The sequence below is a fragment of the Neoarius graeffei genome, chromosome 4 (genome assembly GCF_027579695.1).
Source record: "Neoarius graeffei isolate fNeoGra1 chromosome 4, fNeoGra1.pri, whole genome shotgun sequence".
Lineage (NCBI taxonomy): Eukaryota > Metazoa > Chordata > Actinopteri > Siluriformes > Ariidae > Neoarius > Neoarius graeffei.
In genome coordinates this window covers 27,304,667-27,327,723 of record NC_083572.1, presented here as the reverse complement: position 1 = coordinate 27,327,723, position 23,057 = coordinate 27,304,667, and the positions used below count along the sequence as shown (strand labels likewise).

The 23,057-nt window shown below is 40.6% G+C and overlaps 1 protein-coding gene across 6 annotated transcripts in view; it reads right to left on the bottom strand.

Annotated features, from left to right (window-relative positions):
• The window catches only part of stk11ip (serine/threonine kinase 11 interacting protein), a 210,335-nt gene extending 203,353 nt beyond the window's left edge, over positions 1–6,982 (bottom strand). For 5 of the 6 annotated variants that reach the window (XM_060919084.1, XM_060919086.1, XM_060919087.1 and 2 more), the window contains exons 1-3: positions 6,810–6,979; positions 6,237–6,297; positions 5,947–6,149 (exon numbers count right to left, since the gene is read on the bottom strand). In XM_060919084.1, the coding sequence (XP_060775067.1) occupies positions 5,947–6,149; positions 6,237–6,279 (246 nt within the window). In that variant the 5' untranslated portion in view covers positions 6,280–6,297; positions 6,810–6,979. Of the gene's footprint in view, positions 1–5,946; positions 6,150–6,236; positions 6,298–6,809 lie in introns of all 6 variants that reach the window. The other variant, XM_060919085.1, reaches the window with a different exon arrangement.
• Positions 6,983–23,057: the final 16,075 nt, after the last annotated feature.

The window sequence follows — 23,057 nt, the reverse complement described above, 5'->3', positions numbered from 1 at the left end:
TTCTCTCTCCCCAGTTATCGACCTCTCAAATCTCCCCTTTCTAGCGAAAGTAATGGAAATGGTTGTTGCTTCCCAACTTCAATCCTTTCTCACTAACTCGTTCAACCAGCCATTTCAATCCAGCTTCTGTAAGCACCACAGCACTGAAACAGTTAACCACATGCAGGAGAGCCATCTCCTCCAGTCAGCTGATGTTTTTTCCCCCCAATATCCTCCTCCTAGACTGAAGTGCAGCTTTTGACACAGTCAATCATAATGATCTCATTTCTCATCTCTCCTTTCCTGGAATCCTTTCCTGGAATTTGGCCTAACACTGGTTCAGGTCATATCTTACTAATAGACAACAGTTTATCACACTTGGTCCACACAAGTCCTCCATCTCTCCGGTCACATGTGGTGTCCCCCAGGGTTAAGTTTCTTTTATTTCTCATTTCAACCATATACAGTTAGTGCAGTACACAGTTAAAATGAAATATTTCTCCAGGACCATGGTGCCACATTAAACATCACAGGACTACAATCCACAACACACAAAGTGCAACACTGCAGACAAACTACACATACAGTATAAGGTGCAGAGTTGAGTGTGCATATTGAGGTGGTAATATGAAGACAGTCATCTATATTCCCTGCCTTATATACCAACTATATACCAATTTTCAAGAGGCGATTTGTCACATTTTTCAAGTTCTGCTGCAGGAAACCAACCTTACCTCTTTACACTGACCTCAGCAGCCACTGGACCTTTGGTCCAGGTGAGCTAAAAGTTAAAATCTCACATTTCTTAGGATCAAAAGGCGCATATACATTACTTAACACAAACCAACTTTCAAGACCATACCACTCAGTTTTCAAGTTCTGCTCCAGAAACAAAACCTACCCCTAAGACTAACCTGAGAGACCAAGTCTGAAATTGTTTCCATGGAAACATGAAAAATTAAAATTTCTTCGTATGAAAAGGCACATCTACACTACCTTGTTAACACGTATACCAAGTTTCAAATCCATATCATGAATAGTTTTGGATACATGCTCCAGAAATGAACATTGCTCTTAGAAACCAAGTCATTTATGTAAAAATGTGAAAAAAAAAAAAACTTTTTTTTTTTCAAAAATCCAAAATAGCAAAAAAGACACCAGTTCACATGTTGCTTGATATGTATACAAAAGTTTCATGAAGATATCCTCAGTAGTTTTAAAGATATGGCCCGGAAATAAAAACATGACCAGACGGACAGCCGGAACCTGTTTCTATATCCCCCCGCCAAACTTTGTTTGGGTGGGGGATAAAAAGGGAATAAATGTAAACCTTGTGTGAGACAGAGACATTCTAACATTGTAAGCAATAGTGCATTATTGTCCACTGTGCAAAGATTGCAGTGTGAGTGGTGTATTCAACAGCCTGTGAGAATCAGTCCACTCCCTCAGAGTTGAGGAGGAGTCTGATGGCAAGAGGGAAGAAACTGTTACAAAGTCTGGCTATGAAGGCCTGAATGCTTTAGTACCTTTTTCCAGATGGCAGGAGGGTGAAAAGATTGTGTGAGGTCGGTCATGATACTGGTGGCTTTTCGGATGCAGCATGTGGTGTAAATGTCTGTGATGGAGGGAAGAGAAACACAGATCATCTCAGCTGTCCTCACTATCCACTGTAGGGTCTTGCAATCTGAGATGATGCAATTCCCAAACCAGACCATGATACAGCTGCTCAGAAAGCTCTCAACAGTCCCTCTGTAGAATATGGTGAGGATGGGTGATGGGTTTCCTCAGCCTCCGTAGGAAGTAGAGGCGCTGCTGAGCTTTCTTGACTATGGAGCTGGTGTTGAGGGACCAGGTGAGGTTCTCTGTCAAGAGTACCAAATTCCTTGGCATTCTCCATGAGTGAGCCATCGATGTACAGTGGAGAGTGGTTACTCTGTGTTCTTCCGAAGTCAACAACCATCTCTTTTGTTTTGTCCACATTCAGAGATAGGTTGTTGACTCTACACCAGTCCGATAGCTGTTGCACCTCCTCTCTGTAAGCCAACTCATCGCTCCTACCAATGAGACCCACCACAGTCATGTCATCAGTACACCTGATGTGGTTCGAGCTGCAAGTTGCTGCACAATCATGAGTCAGCAGAATGAACAGCAGTGGACTGAGCACACAGTGCTCAGTTCTGCTCCCAATCCAGACTGCCTGAGGTCTCTCAGTGAGGAAATCCAGGATCCAGTTGCAGAGGAAGGTGTTCAGGCCCAGCAGGTTCAGCTTTCCAATTAGCTGCTGAGGGATGATTGTGTTGAATGCTGAACTGAAGTCTATGAACAGCATTCATACACATGTCCTTCTTATCCAAGTGACTAAGGGCCAGATGAAGGGTGGTGGCTATGGCATCAGCTGTTGACTGATTACGGCAATAGGCGAACCGCAGGGGGTCCAGTGAGGAAGGCAGCAGAGTCTTCATGTGCCTCATGACAAGCCTCTCGAAGCACTTTATAATGATGGGTGTGAATGCAAAGGGACAGTAATCATTGATGCAGGACCCTGAAGACTTTTTCAGCGCAGAGACGATGGTAGTGGTCTTGAAACACTTCGGAACAATGGCGTTGCTCAGGGAGATGTTGAGGTCAGTGAGAACATCTGCCAACTGGTCCGCACATCCTCTGAGCACACTACTGGGGATGTTGTCTGGTCCAGCAGCCTTCCGTAGGTTGACACTGTAGAGTTTCCCTCACATTGGCTATAGTCCGACACGGCACCTGGTCATTGGGAGGAGGGATGGTCTTCCTCACTGCCACACCGTTCTGTGCCTCAAACCATGCATAGAAGCTGTTCGGTGCATCTGAAAGGGAGGCATCATTGTCACAGGCAGGTGGTGTTGTCCTGTAGTTCATGATGGTCTGGATGCCCTGCCACATGTGCCGTGTGTTGCCGCTGTCCTGGAAGTAGCTGTGGATTCTTTGGGCGTGTGCACGCTTTGCTGCTCTGATGGCCCGAGACAATATGGCTCTCGTTGCTCTTAGGGCTACCCTGTCACCTGCTCTGAAGGCAACATCTCAGATCCTCAGTAGTGCACGCACCTCTGCAGTAATCCACGGCTTCTGGTTGGGGCAAGTGGTGATGGGCTTAGAGACAGTAATGTCATCAATGCACTTGTTGATGTAGCTGGTCACTGATGCTGTGTATTCCTCTCAGTTATTGCAGTTGCCATTGGGTGCAGCCTCCCTAAATATGCCCCAGTCATTTCTCTCAAAACAGCCCTGGACAGCAGAGATGGCTTCTTCTGGCCAGGTTTTCACCTGCCTTAGAACTGATTTGGAGTGTCTAACGAGCTGCCTGTATGCTGGAATTAGCATAACAAAGATGTGGTCCAAGTAACCGAGGTGGGTGTGGGACTCCACCCGGTACGTGACAGGAACGGTTGTGTAAACAAGATCCAGTGTGTTCATCCCTCTTGTTGCAAAGTCCACAAACTGATGGAATTTAGAGAGCACTGACCTGAGGTTCACATGGTTGAAATCTCCGGCGACAATAAACAGTCCATCTGGGTGTGCATTCTCTAGTTCACTGATGGCACCGTACAGTACACCGAGTCCTTCCTTAGCATTAGCGCCAGGGGGAATGTAAACTCCGATTATGAATATGGAAGTGAATTCCCGTGGTAAATAAAACAGTCTACATCTAACAGTCACAAACTCCACTAGCGATGAGCAATAACCAGAGACTAGCATCAAATTCCTGCACCATTCTGTGTTGATGTAAATACACAAGCCACACCCGCGAGTTTGACTGCACAGTGCTGCATCTCTGTCGGCTCGGAATGAAGCTAGCCCATTCAGCTGAATGGCGGTGTCCGGAATTCGGTCGCTGAGCCATGTCTCCGTGAAAGCAAGAATGTAGCAGTCTCTAAACTCACTCTGGGTAGTCCGCTGGAGTCGGATATAGTCTAGTTTATTTTCCAGGGATCATACATTGGAGAGTAGAACGGATGGGAGAGCCAGCCAACCAGCCAAGATTAGCTGTTAGTCTAGCATGGACACCCCCACGCTTGCCGCATTTCCACCTCCTTGCACACTGCTTCTGATAACTCCTCCCCATGACACTGGCCTCAGGCAAGGCCAAGGACTGGAGGCCTGTTCCCCGCAGCAGGCTGTGGTCACATAGCTTCTCCAGCAGATCATCTTTTATGTTTTCTGCATGGTATCTGTATTGAAGGAGTGTCTGGTGATGGTAGACACGAAGACCAGTTAATCCGATGTCCATGTGCTGTACAGGGTCGAGCAAAGGAGCAAAATGACACCAACCCCCCCCCCAAAAAAAACACCATTTTGGATCCAGAGAGGCCACCACGTGCTACTGCTGCACCACCAGCTTTTAGTGTAGCTGGGCCTAAACTCTGGAATTCTCTCCCCCTCTCATTGCGGCAGTGTACCTCTCTCTCTTCTTTTAAGGCACAATTAAAAACCCACCTTTTTACTCTTGCTTTTCCCTTTTAATATATACTTTTTTTTTAATCGGTTTTATTATTTTAGTGTCAGAATGGTCCAGCTATTTTATTGTTTTATGTGTTTTATTGATAGTTTACTTGTTATATATTCCTGTCCTGCTTCGTTTTATTCATCTTATTTTTCATTATTTCTAATTGTTTATAATTGCTTGATTTTATTTTTACACTTTTATTGTTAAGTGTCCTTGAATACCCTGAAAGGCGCTTTAAATAAAATTTATTATTATTATTATCATCATCTTGGAAAGGTTCTGTACTTGGGTCTTTCCTCTTCTTAATCTACATCCTATCTATTGGCCAGATAATCCAGTCATAGCCTTAATTTTCATTGTTACGCCAGTGATATTCAGTTGTATCTTAGCTCACATTCGTCCACAGACACCCCACCCCCAATAAACGAACAGACTGTATTTCTGATTTAAAACTCTGGATGCATGACAGCATTCTCAAGCTAAACTCTGACAAAACACAAGTCCTACTGATTGGCCCTAAATCCTCACATCCCAAATATTCCAATCTTTCAGTCAGCGTTGATGGTGTGCCTGTTAAGCCTGCAACAGTGGTCAAAAATCTTGGCATACTATTCGACCCAGATCTCAATTTCAACTCACATATTAAATGCCTCATCAAGACTGCCTTCTTTCACCTCCGTAACATTTCACACCTTCTCCCATTCCTGTCTAATAATGATGCACAAATTGTTTCATGCTTTCATTGTCCTGTACTGATGACTGCAACTCACTCTCTTCATTAGCCTCCCTGCAAAGTCCCTGAAAAAAAATTACAGAACATCCAAAACTCGACAGCCAGAGTTCTCACTCACAAAATGCACAGCCCATACCACCCCATCCTCTCTCAGCTACACTGGTTACCAATCCTGTCCCGGATAAAATTCAAAATACTGCTTCTCACCTTTAAAGCTCGACATAACCTGGCTCCCCTCTAACTCAGTGAACTCCTGACCCCCTACTCTTCCTTTCATTCTCTCAGGTCCTCTTCCTGCAGTTAACTTACTGTCCCATGCACCACTATCCACCTTGGGAGGCAGGTCCTTCAGTGCCATGGCCCCCAAGCTCTGGAATTCTCTCCTTCAATTTCTCTGTGACTGTTCTTCTTTCTCAACCTTCAAATCTGATTTAAATACTTTTTCTTTTCCATGAATACTTCTCTTCCTCCTCCTTTGTTTAGTCTTGCTATTTTTCCCCATCAAGCAACCTTGGGTCTGTGAAAGGCCCGATATAAATTTTTTATTATTATTATTATTATTATTATTGCTACTGATGGATCATAATAAGCATAACAAAAGTTACTTAACAAAGGTTCCATACATTTTACAAAATGTTAAAGGTTTTATGCAATATGTGGATTATATGCCCGATCTGAAGAGCTGCTGGTATATAGGCACTACACAGCTTTGCTGCTATGGCAAACAAATATTCTTAGTAGTTTACTAATCCCATACCTTGAGTGAGATGGTCTTCTGTAGCATGTCAAAGAGGAACTGCACATGGAGCAGCGAGGTGGTATCAGCTGGGTGTGATGGCAAAGCCAGGAAGCCGTGCTGTTGTGTGCGTGAGATCAAGTACTGTTCAAAGAGACATGTCAGATGCTGTATGCAAGGCACCTGCAGAGTCAGAGTGCTTGAGCCATCCAACACAGAGTCACCTAAGAATGAAAGACAGAAAAAAAGTTTAAACACTCGGACAAAATACAGATCAAGTTCAGTGGAAGGGAATAAAGAGGACACAATACCATTATTCCGCAACAGTGTGGCAAGGGTATGCACAAGAGACATCCTCAGGGAATAAACTGCCTTTAAAATAAAATGTGGAGAAAGTATACATTTCAAATATAGTTCATACCACAGAAGGAGAACATGGTTTAATCTGTCTAGATTGGCTATCAGTTTTTCCTCAATACTAGAAAATATAATTTAAAATTGCGATTTGGGAAAACTACTGCCTCTTCATTTCTTCGATTCACTACAACACATCTAACTATGCTGGCGCCAATCTGGAACAGTATTTAAAATGTGTTAAAAACATCCTGTTTCATTTACTTTTAAACCAACCATGTAATGGACAATACGAGATTGATCAAATTATCGTTTAGCAAATAAATCCACAATATCAGATAAACAAGACAAAACATTAAATAATGACTTCAGCGTTAAAAGCAACCAATGTTGGGGGAGCGGAAAAGAATTCCTATTATGTCCGTTTAAACTGAAAATGTACACATTTTGTTTTAAATTAAAAACCCCATCCTATGTTGAAATAACAAATAAACATGCAAATAAACAAGGCGGTCTAGACGACACGTTACCTAGCTTACTGCCTTGCGAGTTACACAAACAAATCAAACGTTGCGCATGTAGGTTCCTTTTATAGCAATCTATAAACACAACAAAAATATTGAGACGCATCACAGATTGAAAGTGTTCTGGTTACACTACTTTCCACTCTGTTTTCACATTGTTGATTTCCTGCTTCCTATCATGTGACCAATAAGGCAAACTATACGGACGGTGGCGTGGAAGTCCCAAACTGGTGACATGTCGAAAGGCGACCAACTGTGGGAATATGTTGTTCTAGAGAGGATTTATTTTATTACATTGTTTTAATTATTTGTGTCAATCTATCCATCAATATAACGTCTAATAAATATCAATAATTAAATACAATCAATAAATCTTTCAATGTATTATTACAAAACGCATTTCCATTTATATGTCATGATTTATTTGCATTTATTGAAGGATAGATTGAAATATAACTTGAAAGAGAGATTGAAGGACATTTTGAAAATAGTTTGAAAGATCAATTGAAAGATAAATTGACGTTTTGAAGGATTCGAATATGCAAATTAAGGCTGTTCTGATTGGTCTCTACAAGCGCAGGGGAGTGGGGAAACTGGACTTGAGAAATTAGCTTTATAAATCTCTCACAACGGTTAATCATCATAATTTTACATTACCTGGTTTATTAGGGACAGCAGCAAGTCAGATATATTATTACGTTATCTTATAAAACATAGGGCCAAATTACTCAATTCTGATTGGTCAATCAAGGAGGGCTTTTTTTCCTTAACATGGGGCCGTATTTCTGAAATGCTATTGGCTAGTTCGTTGCTTGGTTACGGTTACAAAAAATAGCAAATTTTGTCAACAAAATGGCTGACTCTGCTGACTCAGCAATGCCGCGTTTTGCTATATTTGATGAAGAAATGATAAACCAATTGAAAGCTGCAAGCGAAAATGAAAATACCAAAAAAGTACGAATTTTTGGCTTTGCGTGTTTAATAAATGGGCTGCAGAAAGACAAATAAATTACTCTCTAGTGGCATATGAATGCTGTGAGTTAGACAAGGTGCTATCGCAGTTTTATGCAGAAGTGCGGAAAGAAAATGGGGAAAACTACGAACCAGACTCTCTTAAAGTCTGCTGGCAGGCAGCATTGGATCGGCATCTGAGACAAGAGAGATATCTGGGATCAATCCTGAAAGATGTAAATCCTTGTGTCGTGTCGCCGCAAAATTTCTGAAAGATTCATAAATAGCTAAAAGAATATAAGTGGGTCATTCCCCCCCCCACAGAGCGTGTTCCACACTCCAGCCCAGTCGGTGGCAATAATGCACCTTTACGTTGGTTTGCCAACCGCCATAAAACCTTAAAGAAGAAGAAAACAGTGGACTTGTTGATATGGACCAAACGGTGAAGAGTATGTTGGCATGCCACGTGAAGCATCAGATAGGCTTGAAAGAGGAGCACAAAATGGTTAATAGTCTATGTAAATTAACAATATTACTAAAATATGTATCTGTGTTATACAGTGTTTTTGGTAATTCAAACAACAAGATTAATTTTGTTCCTTTTTATTGTAATATATGGTTATGGTGCCAACAATAACCATAACGTTAGCGGAGTGCGGTAGTGATGTATTGTCCGTGAACGATTTTTGAACTACGGTAATCTTTATTTGACTTGGGAGTAACAAGTCGTCTAAATGAGTTATCCGTTCATTTTTTCCTGAGCCATGCGTGCTCACCACATACCCTGTGTCCGAACTCACTCACTCGTTCAGTACTCACTATATAGGAAATTTCTTTATAGAGGACTATATTCGGACACTACTCCGTCACGCTCCAGAAACATTGATTTGTCACCTCTGACTGTAAACATGGTCAAATTTGGTGTTTATTGCTGATAGAAATCTAGATTTTGTTGTTATAGTTTGATTAATACTTGGAAAATTCTTTATACATAAATGCAGGTATTTTAAAACAAAACCCTGTCTGCTTAGGTGGAGGAATGAGCTTAAGGTCTTAAGTAAGTCATTAAAGCGGATTAATGATAAAAAAAAAGCCATTAAATTGTTTTCATTACTTGATACCTTTAAGTTAATATGAGAAAGCCCTTTATATTTTGTTTGTTTATTTTACTTTTTTCAATCCACGTGTTAGATTTGGCACAGTTTTATGCCAGATGCCCTTCCTGACGCAACCCTCTCCATTTATCCGAGCTTGGGACCGGCGCCAAGAGTAAAGCTTATGCACCCCCAATGACTGAATGGTTCAAGGTGAAGGTGGGACTTCATCAAGGATCTGCTTTGAGTCCTTTCTTGTTTGCCAGAGTGATGGATAGCTTGACGGACGAAGTGAGGCAAGAGTCACCATGGAACATGATGTTTGCGGATGATATTGTGATATGTGGTGAAAGTACAAAGGAGGTTGAGCTGGGTTTGGAGAGATGGAGGTATGCATTGGAATGAAGGTGAGCCGTAGCAAAACAGAATGCATGTGCATCAATGAGAATGGGGATGAGAGCATAGTGAAGATACAAGGAGTAGATGTAAAGAAAGTTGGTGAATTCAAGTACCTGGGGTCAACTGTGCAGGAAAATGGGGGCTGCAATAGTGAGATGAGAGAGAGTGCAGGCAGGGTGGAGCAGTTGGAGAAGGATTTTGGGAGTCATTTGTGATAGGAAAGTCCCAGCAAAAGTGAAAGATAAGATGTATAAGACAGTAGTGAGACCAGCTGTGATGTATGGATTGGAGACAGTACCCTTAACAAAGAGACAGGAGGTAAAGTTGGAGGTGGCAGAGTTGAGGATGTTAAGGTTTGCGATGGGAGTGACAAGGTTGGACAGGATAAGGAACGAGCACATCAGAGGGACAGCACATGTGGAGAGCTTGGGAATTAAGCTAAGAGAGATTGAGACTGAGATGGTATGGGCACATCCTGAGAAGAGATGCAGAGCATGTTGGAAGGAGAATGTTGAGGATGAGGCACATGAGAACGAGGAAGGCCAAAGAAGAGATACATGGATGTGGTGAGAGAGGACATGAAAGTGGCAGGTGTGGTAGAGAAGGATGTGGAAGACAGGGAGCAATGGAGATGAAAGATCCGCTATGGCGACCCCTAATCAGGAGCAGCCAAAAGAAGAAGATGATTTTACTTTTTAATTTAATTATTTTGCTCAACCAAAAGAAAGAATTGTATGTGACTTTGAAGTGCCTTGTTTGTTTGTACTACATGCTGTAAATAAAGTTTTGAGAGGGGGAAAAAAACTGACTCCATCACACTGTTATGTACGTCATTACTGTCGCACAATTAAAATGTGCCGGATCAGTCGGCTGGTGGGTTTTCAAAATAATAAATACATGCATGTATTTTTGTGATAAGTACATATCATACTGTGTGTATTTCAAGGCTGAATACTTTATTCTTTACTGCTGCCTTTTGTTAAATTAAAATTTGAAGCTTTTGATTAATTCCTCGCTCTGCACTGTAACTTTTATTCTTGTATCCCTCGTCTCCTTTCTGTACTAACCCTCATAGTTTCATCGCCGTCTTTCCAAATCACAGACGGAATTCTAAAAAATTGGAACATCCCACGGTCACGAGTACTGTTGTGACCACAACCATATACAGCGCAAAGATATGGCATAGCTAAAGAACACTTAAAGAAGTGGAAAAACAAAGAGAGTTGCCCACGTGTGACTGTTTTGTATGGAATGTTGCTTGACCCCGCATTTGTATATCCACCAACATGGCCAACATCCAAGTTTCTATTTTGCTTTGACGTCACTCGCAAGTCAAGGATACCTTGTTTGAATGTTAAAAAAATATATAATTCTCTCCATCAATTTTGCTCTTATGAGTAACAAAAATAAATAGCATTTCTCTCCAGAACTTCTTTGTAAAAGATCCCACAAATCCAAATTTAACTTTTAGTTCTTCATGGTTCAATCTCAGTTCCCTCCTCACTGTTTCATATTTTGGTCAGTAAATCCTAACATGTTCTATTGTTTCTTCTTGACCACAAAATTCACAACTTCCTGTATTATGTTTTCTTATTGTAATTATTTAATCATGTATGACCAAAATGCAGCCTAGATATGACAGTTTCTTCTCTGTGTTCTTCTTGTGCTTTTCATCATACCTACTTTTTCTTTGAATTCCATAAAACCATCTTCCTGTTCTCTTTTCTTCCCACTGTTTTGCCACCTTTCTTTCAAGTTTTGCTTAATTGCAGTCTTCATTTCTATTTTACTGAAAGGTACTGTGATGTCAATATGATTGGTTCTTGTGACTTCCTTTGCACATTTGCCAGCTATTTAATTTCCTTTGAGTCCTATATGTGCTGATGTCCAAACAAGCGTCACATTTAGTCTCATCATTTGAATCCTGTATAGTGTTTGTTTTATCTCTATTAAAACATCTGGTCAATAAGTATACTTTTGCCACTCACAGATATGTAAAATTGGATCATTTTCCTCAATAAATAAATGACCAGGTATAATATTTTTGTTTAATTTGTTTTACTTGGTTCTCTTTATCTACAGTGGTGCTTGAAAGTGTGTGAACCCTTTAGAATTTTCTATATTTCTGCATAAATATGACCAAAAAAAAATCAGATTTTCACACAAGTAAGTCCTAAAAGTAGATAAAGAGAACCCAGTTAAACAAATGAGGCAAAAATATTATACTTGGTCATTTATTTATTAAGGAAAATGATCCAATATTACACATCTGTGAGTGGCAAAAGTATGTGAACCTTTGCTTTCAGTATCTGGTGTGACCCCCTTGTGCAGCAATAACCGCAACGAAAGGTTTCCAGTAACTGTTGATCAGTCCTGCACACCGGCTTGGAGGAATTTTAGCCCATTTCTCCATACAGAACAGTTTCAACTCTGGGATGTTGGTGGGTTTCCTCACATGAACTGCTCACTTCAGGTCCTTCTACAACATTTCGATTGGATTAAGGTCAGGACTTTGACTTGGCCATTCCAAAACATTTAACTTCCTCTTTAACCATTCTTTGGTAGAACGACTTGTGTGCTTAGGGTCGTTGTCTTGCTGCATGACCCACCTTCTCTTGAGATTCAGGCTACATCCACACAACAACGGCAACGAGATGTTATTTAAAAATATATCGCGTCCAAATGGGCAACGATCAGTAAAATATCAGGTCCATATGGCAATGCAACGATTGCTGAAAACGATGCAATACACATGCCACACCTCTAGGGGCGCTGTAAGACGGTCCCTTCGGAGACACCAGAACAATAGAAGAAGTAAGGACGCATGCACATAAACTATTATGCGCGAGACTTCATATTAGCCACAAAGTCAGGAAAATCTGTTCATAAAATTACATTATAATGACCAAATACAATGAAAAGTATTTTTCCAGTCTCACCTGTGAAAGGTAATCCCATGTGATCTCGTTTGGACGGCAAACCTGTTGGTACAGTTAAACGCAGCTAATCTTTATTCTCCACTTTGACCTATCCAATATGGCGGCGAGGATGACGTATGATTCTACGCGGAAGGCGGCGTCTTTAATGGTCCGGAATAAATTGAATGCTACACGTTGATGGATTAATTTGTTGTTTCGCACCTGTGAAAGGTAATCCCATGTGATCTCGTTTGGACGGTAAACCTGTTGGTACAGTTAAACACAGCACATGAATCTTTATTCTCTGCTTTGACCTATCCAATATGGCGGCGAGGATGACGTATGATTCTACACGGAAGGTGGCGTCTTTAATGGTCCGGAATAAATTGAATGCTACACGTTGATGGATTAATTTGCTCTTCTACGCCCTTTTTGAGGAATGTATTGTAGGACTAAAACCAACATCTGAAGAGGTGAGATCGCTCCTTTTTTTCCCTATTTTTGCTGGCGGGATTGACTCTGCCCTAAGGGCAGAGTCTCTCTCTCTCTCTCTCTCTCTCTCTCTCTCTCTCTCTCACTTTACACCATTACACAATAAATATTCACAGTGAAAATATTTTGTAAGCGCGTTTCATGAACCAAGTTATAGGATTTGTTGACAACTCGCATCGAGTTCGTTACACTTCTACCCAGCGTGAAGCACTCACAGTCATGTGGTTGTGACGTCATTGTAAACAAATCCGTTCTACTCATCCAGACGACTTCACAACGGCAACGTTGCCAGATCTTTCCACTCTGGAACCCGTTCTCAAAAAGATTGCATTTTGGGCACCCAAAACGCCGGTGCCATGTGGACGCTAGGCCTAAATGATAAGCAATTGTATCGGAGTCACCTGAATCCGTTGCCGTGTGGACAGGGCCTCAGTTCATGGACAGATGTCCTGACATTTTCCTTTAGAATTCGCTGGTATAATTCAGAATTCCTTGTTCCATCAATGATGGCAAGCCGTCCTGGCCCAGATGCAGCAAAACAGGCCCAAACCATGATACTACCACCACCATGTTTCACAGATGGGATAAGGTTCTTATGCTGGAATGCAGTGTTTTCCTTTCTCCAGACATAACGCTTCTCATTTAAACCAAAAAGTTTTATTTTGGTCTCATCCATCCACAAAACTTTTTTCCAATAGCCTTCTGACTTGTACATGTGATCTTTAGCAAACTGCAGACAAGCAGCAATGTTCTTTTTGGAGAGCAATGGCTTTCTCCTTGCAACCCTGCCATGCACACTATTGTTGTTCATTGTTCTCCTGATGGTGGACTCATGAACATTAACATTAGCCAATGTGAAAGAGGCCTTCAGTTGCTTAGAAGTTACCCTGGGGTCCTTTGTGACCTCGCTGACTAGTACACACCTTGCTCTTGGAGTGATCTTTGTTGGTTGACCACTCCTGAGGAGGGTAACAATGGTCTTGAATTTCCTCCATTTGTACACAATCTGTCTGACCATGGATTGGTGGAGTCCAAACTCTTTAGAGATGGTTTTATAACCTTTTCCAGCCTGATGAGCATCAACAATGCTTTTTCTGTGGTCCTCAGAAATCTCCTATGTTCATGCCATGATACACTTCCACAAACGTGTTGTGAAGATCAGATTTTGATAGATCCCTATTCTTTAAATAAAACAGGTTGCCCACTCACACCTGATTGTCATCCCATTGATTGAAAATGCCTGACTCTAATTTCACCTTCAAATGAACTGCTAATCCTAGAGGTTCACATACTTTTGCCACTCACAGATATGTAATATTGGATTATTTTCCTCAATAAATAAATTACCAAGTATAATATTTCTGTCTCATTTGTTTAACTGGGTTCTCTTTATCTACTTTTAGGACTTGTGTGAAAATCTGATGATGTTTTAGGTCATATTTATTCAGAAATATAGAAAATTCTAAAGGGTTCACAAACTTTCAAGCACCACTGTATGTGCCTTTTGATACTAAGAAATGTGAGAAATTTAAATTTTTAGCTCACTTGGACCAAAGTTCCAGTGGCCTTATGCCATGGGCTGCTGTGGTCAGCATAAAGAGGTAGGATTGGTTTCCTGCAGCAGAAATTGAAAAATATGGCAAATAATATCTTGAAAGTTGGTATATAGGGCAGGGAATATAGATGACTCTCTGTTTTTTTTTTGTAAATTAATTCAAAAAGGTTAACTTTCATATATTCTCTATTCATTACACGTAAAGTTAAATATTTCAAGCCTTTTTTGCTTTAATTTTGATGATTATGGCTTATAACTCACGAAAATCAGAAATCCAGTGTCTCAAATTATTAGAATATTTCCTAAGATCAATCAAAAAAATGACTGACAACACAGAAATGTCCAACTTCTGAAAAGGATGTTCATTTCTACACTCAATATTTGGTTGGGGCTCCTTTACCATGAATTACTGTATCAGTGCAGCATGGCATGGAGGCGATCAGCCTGTGGCACTGCTGACGTGTTATTGAAGCCCAGGTTGCTTTGATGCCAGCCTTCAGGTCATCTGTATTTTTTGGTTGGGTATTACTCATCTTCCTCTTGAAAACACCCCATAGATTCTGTATGGGATTCAGATCAGGCAAGTTAGCTGGCCAATCAAGCACATTAATATCATGGTCAGCCAACCATTTGGTAGTAGTTTTGGCACTGTGGACAGGTGCCAAGTCCTGCTAGAAAAGGAAATCAGCAGATGGAAGCATGAAGTGCTCTAAAATCTCCTGGTAGATGACGACATTGACTTTGGACTTGATAAAACACAGTGGATCAGCACCAGCAGATGACATGGCACCCTAAATCATCACAGACTGTGGAAATGTCACACTGGCCTTCAAGCACCTTGGATTCTGTGCCTCTCTGCTCTTCCTCCAGACTCTAGGACCTTGATTTCCAAATGAAATGCAAAATTTACTTTCATCTGAAAAGAGGACTTTGGACCACTGAGCAACAGTTCAGTTCTTTCTCTCCTTAGCCCAGGTAAGACACTTCCAACATTGTGTGTGGTTAAGGAGTGGCTTGATATTAGGAATATAACAGTTGTAGGCCCTTTCCTGAAGACGTCTGTACATGGTGGCTCTTAACGCACTGACACCAGCCTCATTCCACTCCTTGTAAAGCTCTCCCAAGTTCATGAATTGACTTTTCTTGACAATCCTCTCAAGGATGCAGTCATCCCTGTTGCTTGTAAACCTTTTCCAGCCAGTTTTTTCAGCAATGATCTTTTGTGGCTTACCCTCCTGGTGGAGGGTGTCAGTGAACGTTGTCTGGACAACTGTCAATTCAACAGTCTTCCCCATGATTGTGGTTGCGTGTACTGAATTAGACCAATAGATACATGGTATTTATCTTGTTTTTCTCAAACTCAAAATGAAATACTCTAATATTTTGAGATTTTTATTTACATGTTTTGCGCCGTCGGCTATAATTATCAAAGTAAACATAGAAAAATGCTTGAAGCATTTTAGTTTACATGTAATGAGTCTAGAACATATTAAATTTTCAATTTCTTAAATAACCAATGGAAAATAGTGAATGTTTTTATGATATTGTGTGAAATGCACTAGTATATGAAGTCAATATACTTCCTCTGGACACTTTGACTGTGACACTTGCATCTTAATTTTGCAGCAAAACCCAGGAGCCTTCATTCTCTTTTCTTTTTTAATCTGAAAAGTGGTCTCTCATGTTACCTACAACCCAGACACAAACTTTTTTCTGTCACATTTAATTTTGTGCTGGAAAATGAACATTTGGAACTCTAAAATGTTTTTGTACTGACTCGATAATGTAGAAGTCCATCCACTCATTCATCCATGATCCATAACCGCATATCCTGTGCAGGGTCGCAGGCAAGCTGGAGCCTATCCCTGCTGACTATGGGCGAGAGGCGGGGTACACCCTGGCCAAGTCGCCAGATCATTGCAGGGCTAATGTAGAAATCATAAAATAGAAATCCATAACAAAGTTTGCATGGGAAAAAAAATAGGGCAAGACTTTTGCACAGTACACACACACACACACACACACTAATATATATATATATATATATATATATATATATATATATATATATATATATATACACATACTAGCAGGTTACCCGGCGTTGCCCGGGTTTTGCAAAATTCTGGGTTGTCCCCAGACTTCCAATGTCAAATTTATTGAAGATCCATCAAGAAATGGTGATGTTAACCCAAGACAAACAAAAATCCAAACATCCACCACCTGGGGCCCACCCGGGGAACCCCCTGGGGCCCAAATATGGAATTTCTAAGTTCTGCCAAATTGTGGCCATCTCCTGTACCTACATGCCAAATTTAGTGAAGATCTGTCAAGAGTTTTTGTTGATAAATGTAACTTGAAAGGCATTGAGGGAGCGGGTGGGTGGCTGTTGTGCCCCCCAGGGACCTCCCTGTGGCCTGTACATGAATTTTGTTTATATCTGCAAAATTCTGGGTCATCCCCTGACCTACTTGCCAAATCTGAAAATCTGTTGAGAAAGGGCGACATTAGCTCAAGACAGACAAACAAAAACTTTGCCACTTATTATATACTAGCAGGTTACCCAGCATTGCCCAGGTTCTGGGGGTGAAGCTCGGATGTAATTTTTTTAGTATGTGATATACAATATCACAAACAATATATAAAATATAAAAAAACAAACAATTCTAGTTTTATATGCTTTATAAGAGCAACACAAATATGAGCTATATACATTTCTCCTGGGAAAACATTTTCACTTTGTAGATTTTTTAATTTCAGGTTCTGATAAAATATGCTGTGTTTATATATCAGAAAAAGGGTTTTAAAAGTAATACAATAGTCAGTGGGAAGGGTGGCGAGAAGATATCCACCAAGAAATGAAAGATACATTGTTGCAACATACAGTGGATATAAAAAGTTTACACACCCCGTGAAAATCATAGTTTCTGATGTAAAAAAAAAAAAAAAAGAGACCATGATAAATAATTTAAAAACTTTTCCCACCTTTAATGTGACCTATAACCTGCACAATTCAATTGAAAATCAAACAAATCTGTTAGGGGGAAAATATCCATTCATCCATTCATTCATCCATTATCTATAGATGCTTATCCTGTTCTACAGGGTCACAGGCAAGCTGGAGCCTATCCCAGCTGACTATGGGCGAGAGGCGGGGTATACCCTGGACAAGTCGCCAAACTATCGCAGGGCTGACAAACAAACAACCATTCACACTCACATTCACACCTACGGTCAATTTAGAGCCACCAGTTAGCCTAACCTGCTTTGGACTGTGGGGGAAACCGGAGCACCCGGAGGAATCCCACGCAGACACGGGAGAACATGCAAACTCCACACAGAAAGGCCCTCACTGGCCGCTGGGCTTGAACCCAGGACCTTCTTGCTGTGAGGCAATAGTGCTAATCACTACACCACTGTGGGGGGGGGGGGGGGGGGGGGGACATCTCATCTCATTATATCTAGCCGCCTTAGCCTGTTCTACAGCGCTAACCACTACACCACTGTGCTGCCTCCGGGGGGAACATAAAAAATAAAAAACATACAATAAGCTGGTTGCAAAAGTGTGCATACCCTTAAACTAATACTTTGTTGAGGCACCTTTCTGATTTAATTACAGCATTCAGTCTTTTGGGGTAGGAGTATATCAGCCTGCCACATCTAGACTTGGCAATATTTGCCCACTCTTCCTTGCAGAAGTGTTCCAAATCTATCAGATTGTGAGGGCATCACTTGTGCACAGCCCTTTTCAGGTCACCTCACAGCTTTTCAATTGGATTTAGGTCTGGGTTCTGGTTGGGCCATTCCAAAACTTTTTTGGGGTCATTGCCATGCTGAAAGATGAAATTCCTCTTCATCTTCAGCTTTCTAGCAGACACCTGAAGGTTTTGGTACAAAATTGACTGGTATTTAGAACTGTTCATAATTCCCTCCACCTTGACTAAAGCCCCTGTTCCAGCTAAGAAAAACAACCCCAAAACATGATGCTGCCACCACCATGCTTCATCATGTGTATGGTGTTCTTTTGGTTATACATAGTGTTGTTTTTGTGCCAAACATACCTTTTGGAATTGTGGCCAAAAAGTTCAACCTTGGTTTCATCAGACCATAACACATTTTCCCACATGCTTTCTGGAGAGTTGATGCATTTCTTTGCAAAATTTAGCTGGGCCTGGATGTTTCTCTTTGACCCTACCTCATAGTCCAGACATATGGAGAATACGGGAGATTGTTCTCACATTGTAGTACACAACTACAACCCCGATTCCAAAAAAGTTGGGACAAAGCACAAATTGTAAATAAAAATGGAATGCAATCATTTACAAATCTCAAAAACTGATATTGTATTCACAATAGAACATAGACAACATATCAAATGTCAAAAGTGAGACATTTTGAAATTTCATGCCAAATATCGGCTCATTTGAAATTTCATGACAGCAACACATCTCAAAAAAGTTGGGACAGGGGCAATAAGAAGCTGGAAAAGTTAAAGGTACAAAAAAGGAACAGCTGGAGGACCAAATTGCAACTCATTAGGTCAATTGGCAATAGGTCATTAACATGACTGGGTATTAAAAGAGCATCTTGGAGTGGCAGTGGCTCTCAGAAGTAAAGATGGGAAGAGGATCACCAATCCCCCTAATTCTGCGCCGACAAATAGTGGAGCAATATCAGAAAGGAGTTCGACAGTGTAAAATTGCAAAGAGTTTGAACATATCATCATCTACAGTGCATAATATCATCAAAAGATTCAGAGAATCTAGAAGAATCTCTGTGTGTAAGGGTCAAGGCCGGAAAACCATACTGGGTGCCTGTGATCTTCAGGCCCTTAGACGGCGCTGCATCACATACAAGCATGCTTCTGTATTGGAAATCACAAAATTGGCTCAGGAATATTTCCAGAGAACATTATCTGTGAACACAATTCACCATGCTATCCGCCGTTGCCAGCTAAAACTCTATAGTTCAAAGAAGAAGCGGTATCTAAACATGATCCATAAGCGCAGACGTCTTCTCTGGGCCAAGGCTCATTTAAAATGGACTGTGGCAAAGTGGAAAATTGTTCTGTGGTCAGACGAATCAAAATTTGAAGTTCTTTATGGAAATCAGGGAAGCCATGTCATTCGGACTAAAGAGGAGAAGGACGACCCAAGTTGTTATTAGCGCTCAGTTCAGAAGCCTGCATCTCTGATGGTATGGAGTTGCATTAGTGCGTGTGGCATGGGCAGCTTACACATCTGGAAAGACACCATCAATGCTGAAAGGTATATCCAGGTTCCAGAGCAACATATGCTCCCATCCAGATGACGTCTCTTTCAGGGAAGACCTTGAATTTTCCAACATGACAATGCCAAACCACATACTGCATCAATTACAGCATCATGGCTGCATAGAAGAAGGGTCCGGGTACTGAACTGGCCAGCCTGCAGTCCAGATCTTTCACCCATAGAAAACATTTGGCGCATCATAAAATGGAAGATATGACAAAAAACTAAGACAGTTGAGCAACTAGAATCCTACATTAGACAAGAATGGGTTAACATTCATATCCCTAAACTTGAGCAACTTGTCTCCTCAGTCCCCAGACGTTTACAGACTGTTGTAAAGAGAAAAGGGGATGTCTCACAGTGGTAAACATGGCCTTGTCCCAACTTTTTTGAGATGTGTTGTTGTCATGAAATTTAAAAATCACCTAATTTTTTCTTTAAATGATAAATTTTCTCAGTTTAAACATTTGATATGTCATCTATGTTCTATTCTGAATAAAATATGGAATTTTGAAACTTCCACATCATTGCATTCCGTTTTTATTTACAATTTGTACTTTGTCCCAACTTTTTTGGAATCGGGGTTGTAGTACTTGCCAGAAATTCCTGCAGCTCCTTCAGTGTTGCTGTAGGCCTCTTGGCAGCCTCCCTGACCAGTTTTTGTCTTGTCTTTTTATCAAGTTTGGAGGGGCATCCAGTTCTCGGTAATGTCACTGTTGTCCCATATTTTCTCCACTTCTTGATGACTGTCTTCACTGTGCTCCATGGTATATTTAATGCCATGGAATTTTTTTTTATACCTTTCTCCTGACTGATAACTTTCAACAATGAGATCCCTTTGATGCTTTGTAAGCTCTCTGAGAGCCATGGCTTTTGCTGGAGGATGCAACTGAGTAAATGTCTGAATTTATTTGGGGTTAATCAGTCATTTTAATTGATGGCAGGTGTGTACCCAAAAAGCCTGAATACTATCATTAAATCAGAAGGTGCTTCAACAAAGTATTAGTTTAAGAGTGTGCATGCTTATGCAACCAGCTTACTGTACATTTTTTATTTTTTATGTTTTCCCCCCTAACAGATTTGTTTGTTTTTCAATTGAATTTTACAGGTTATAGGTCACAAAGGTGGGCACATTTTTTGAAATTATTTATCGTGGTCTAATTTTTTTCCATCAGAAAAACCTATCATTTTAATGGGGTGTGTACACTTTTTATATCCACTGTATTTCTTACTTTATCCAAACATCCACCACCCAGGGGCCCACTGGGGCCCAAATATTGAATTTCTGAGTTCTGCCAAATTGTGGTTATCTCCTGTACCTATGTGCCAAGTTTAGTGAAGATCTGTCAAGAGTTTGTGTTGATAAATATAATCTGAAAGGCATTGAGGGAGGGGGTGGGTGGATGTTGTGCCCCATAGGGACCTCCCTGGGGCTCGTACATGAATTTTGCTTATATCTGCAAAATTCTGGGTCATTCCCGGACTTACTTGCCAAATTTGGTGAAAATCCATTGAGATATGGCGACGTTAGCTCAAGACAAACAAACAAACAAACAAACAAACTTTGCCTCTTATTAGATAAAAGAATACACACACACACACACTATCCACATTCATTGGATATGAGCAATTGCATGCTCTGATTGGCTACTTGACTGCTAGGCTATTAGCTCATAGACCATGAGTAGAGAAAAACAAAACGGCAGAGCGTATTGCTGAACCAACCTAGGATGAAATAAAAACTCTCCTCAAAAACAAAATTTCAAAAAATACAAAAAAAAAGCAACAAAATATGGAATAAAAGTATTTGATGGTAAGAACATATCTTTTTTCAAGAATTATTATTTTTGCAGTTTTCACAATTACTATTGCCATTTTGCCAATTTGTTTACATTCTAAGTGGAAATGATTTTGTCGGACCTTTAAGATTTTATTTATGAAATTTGCAAAAAGTAAAATAAAAATGCTTTGTTTCTCAAAATCCAGTGAATGTGGACATAATAAAACAGTTTTTCCATTCAATCTTGTCATATATGGCAACTGTTTAAAAGCCGGTTTCGGATAGCAAATTTTCGATCCCACACGGGGATCTTCTTCGGGTACTGTATTTAAACATATAAATAGCAGTACACGGAGCAAATGAGAAAAGACAGGAAATGAAGGATACACACACACACACACACACACACACACATTCTGGAAAGCTATTAGTGTCAAAACATGAGCAAAGTGGCACGAATGAGATTAATTAAACGAATAATTATGAAAGTCAAGTTCATCCAGTCAAAAATAGCTAAAAGTTTACAATGGGAAACTGACCAATAAAGAACAGCGAGCCAAAGGCCAATCAGAAAAGGGTTCAGAATGAGTGGCACGTGGGCCTCTAAGCTGACGACAGAAACCGTCATTAACATTTAGACCTGAAGGGTGCACTGTTTTTAGTTTCCAGATCCAATCTCTTTCTGCCTCAAGTAGAGGTCCATAACCATTCTCTACAGGAACACACCTGTACAATGGTGAAGGACAAGTTAGTTTGAGAATGTCCATTCGTAATAAAATGTTCATACAACTGCATACAATCGTTACCCAAGTTTACCCTCGTGTTTCTTATGGCACTTTTATGATTATTAACATGAAGTCTAAACGTTTTTGCCTGGCCAACATACTGGGCCTTGCGCAGGGTACAAGTTATAACGTAGATACAGTTGGTAGAGGTGCAGTTGGCCCCACTACTGACAAGGGCAAAAGTAGCCAAAGTAGTTGTACTTGTGATTGAAGTTTGTGAAGGAAGAATACTACAAATCTGACAACGCGACTTTCCACATGGCCCACAAGAACCTTGTGTAACTGAATTAGTGTCTGGTTTGGGCAGCTTCGCCCGTACCAGCAAATTATGTAAATTAATGGGGCATTGGAAGCAGACCAAAGACTTCTCAGGTACACACTCTTTCATTCTGCTGGAACAGTGGAGAATAGGGAGGTAGCGTGACAAAATACCATTAACGTCTGGAAGGCCGGGGTGATAGTCAAAAATACAAGGTATATGATTATCACTTTTCTTCATTTTAGGAGAGTCTTCTGAGAAAAATGTTATTATAGCATACTTAATCTGAGTTTTAACTTTGCATTTGCTGTAACCATGTCTGCAAAAAGACTGCTCAAGTTTGCAGAGACAATCTAATGCAATATCGGCATTCAAGCATATGCGTAAAATGCGAAAAGCCTGGCTGTATGGTAGACTACACTTGACATGACCAGGGTGACAAAATTATGCCAGCAGAAATTGTCGGGTGTCAGTAGGTTTGATGAACAGATCGGTATGGAAAGTACCTTCACTATCAAGTTTAACATAAATATCCAGAAAATTAACTTTAACAGGAAAATAATCCCCAGTAAACCTGATAGACGGGTGGATTTTGTTTACAAAATCAAGGAAGGCTAAAAGGGCCTCCTGACCACGAGTCCAAATGCAAAAGATGTCATCAATAAAATGCCACCAAATGAACGGGGAAACAGGATTCTGGAGAATAAGTGTCTCAACTGCATGCATAAAGATAATAGCATGGGTGCCATCC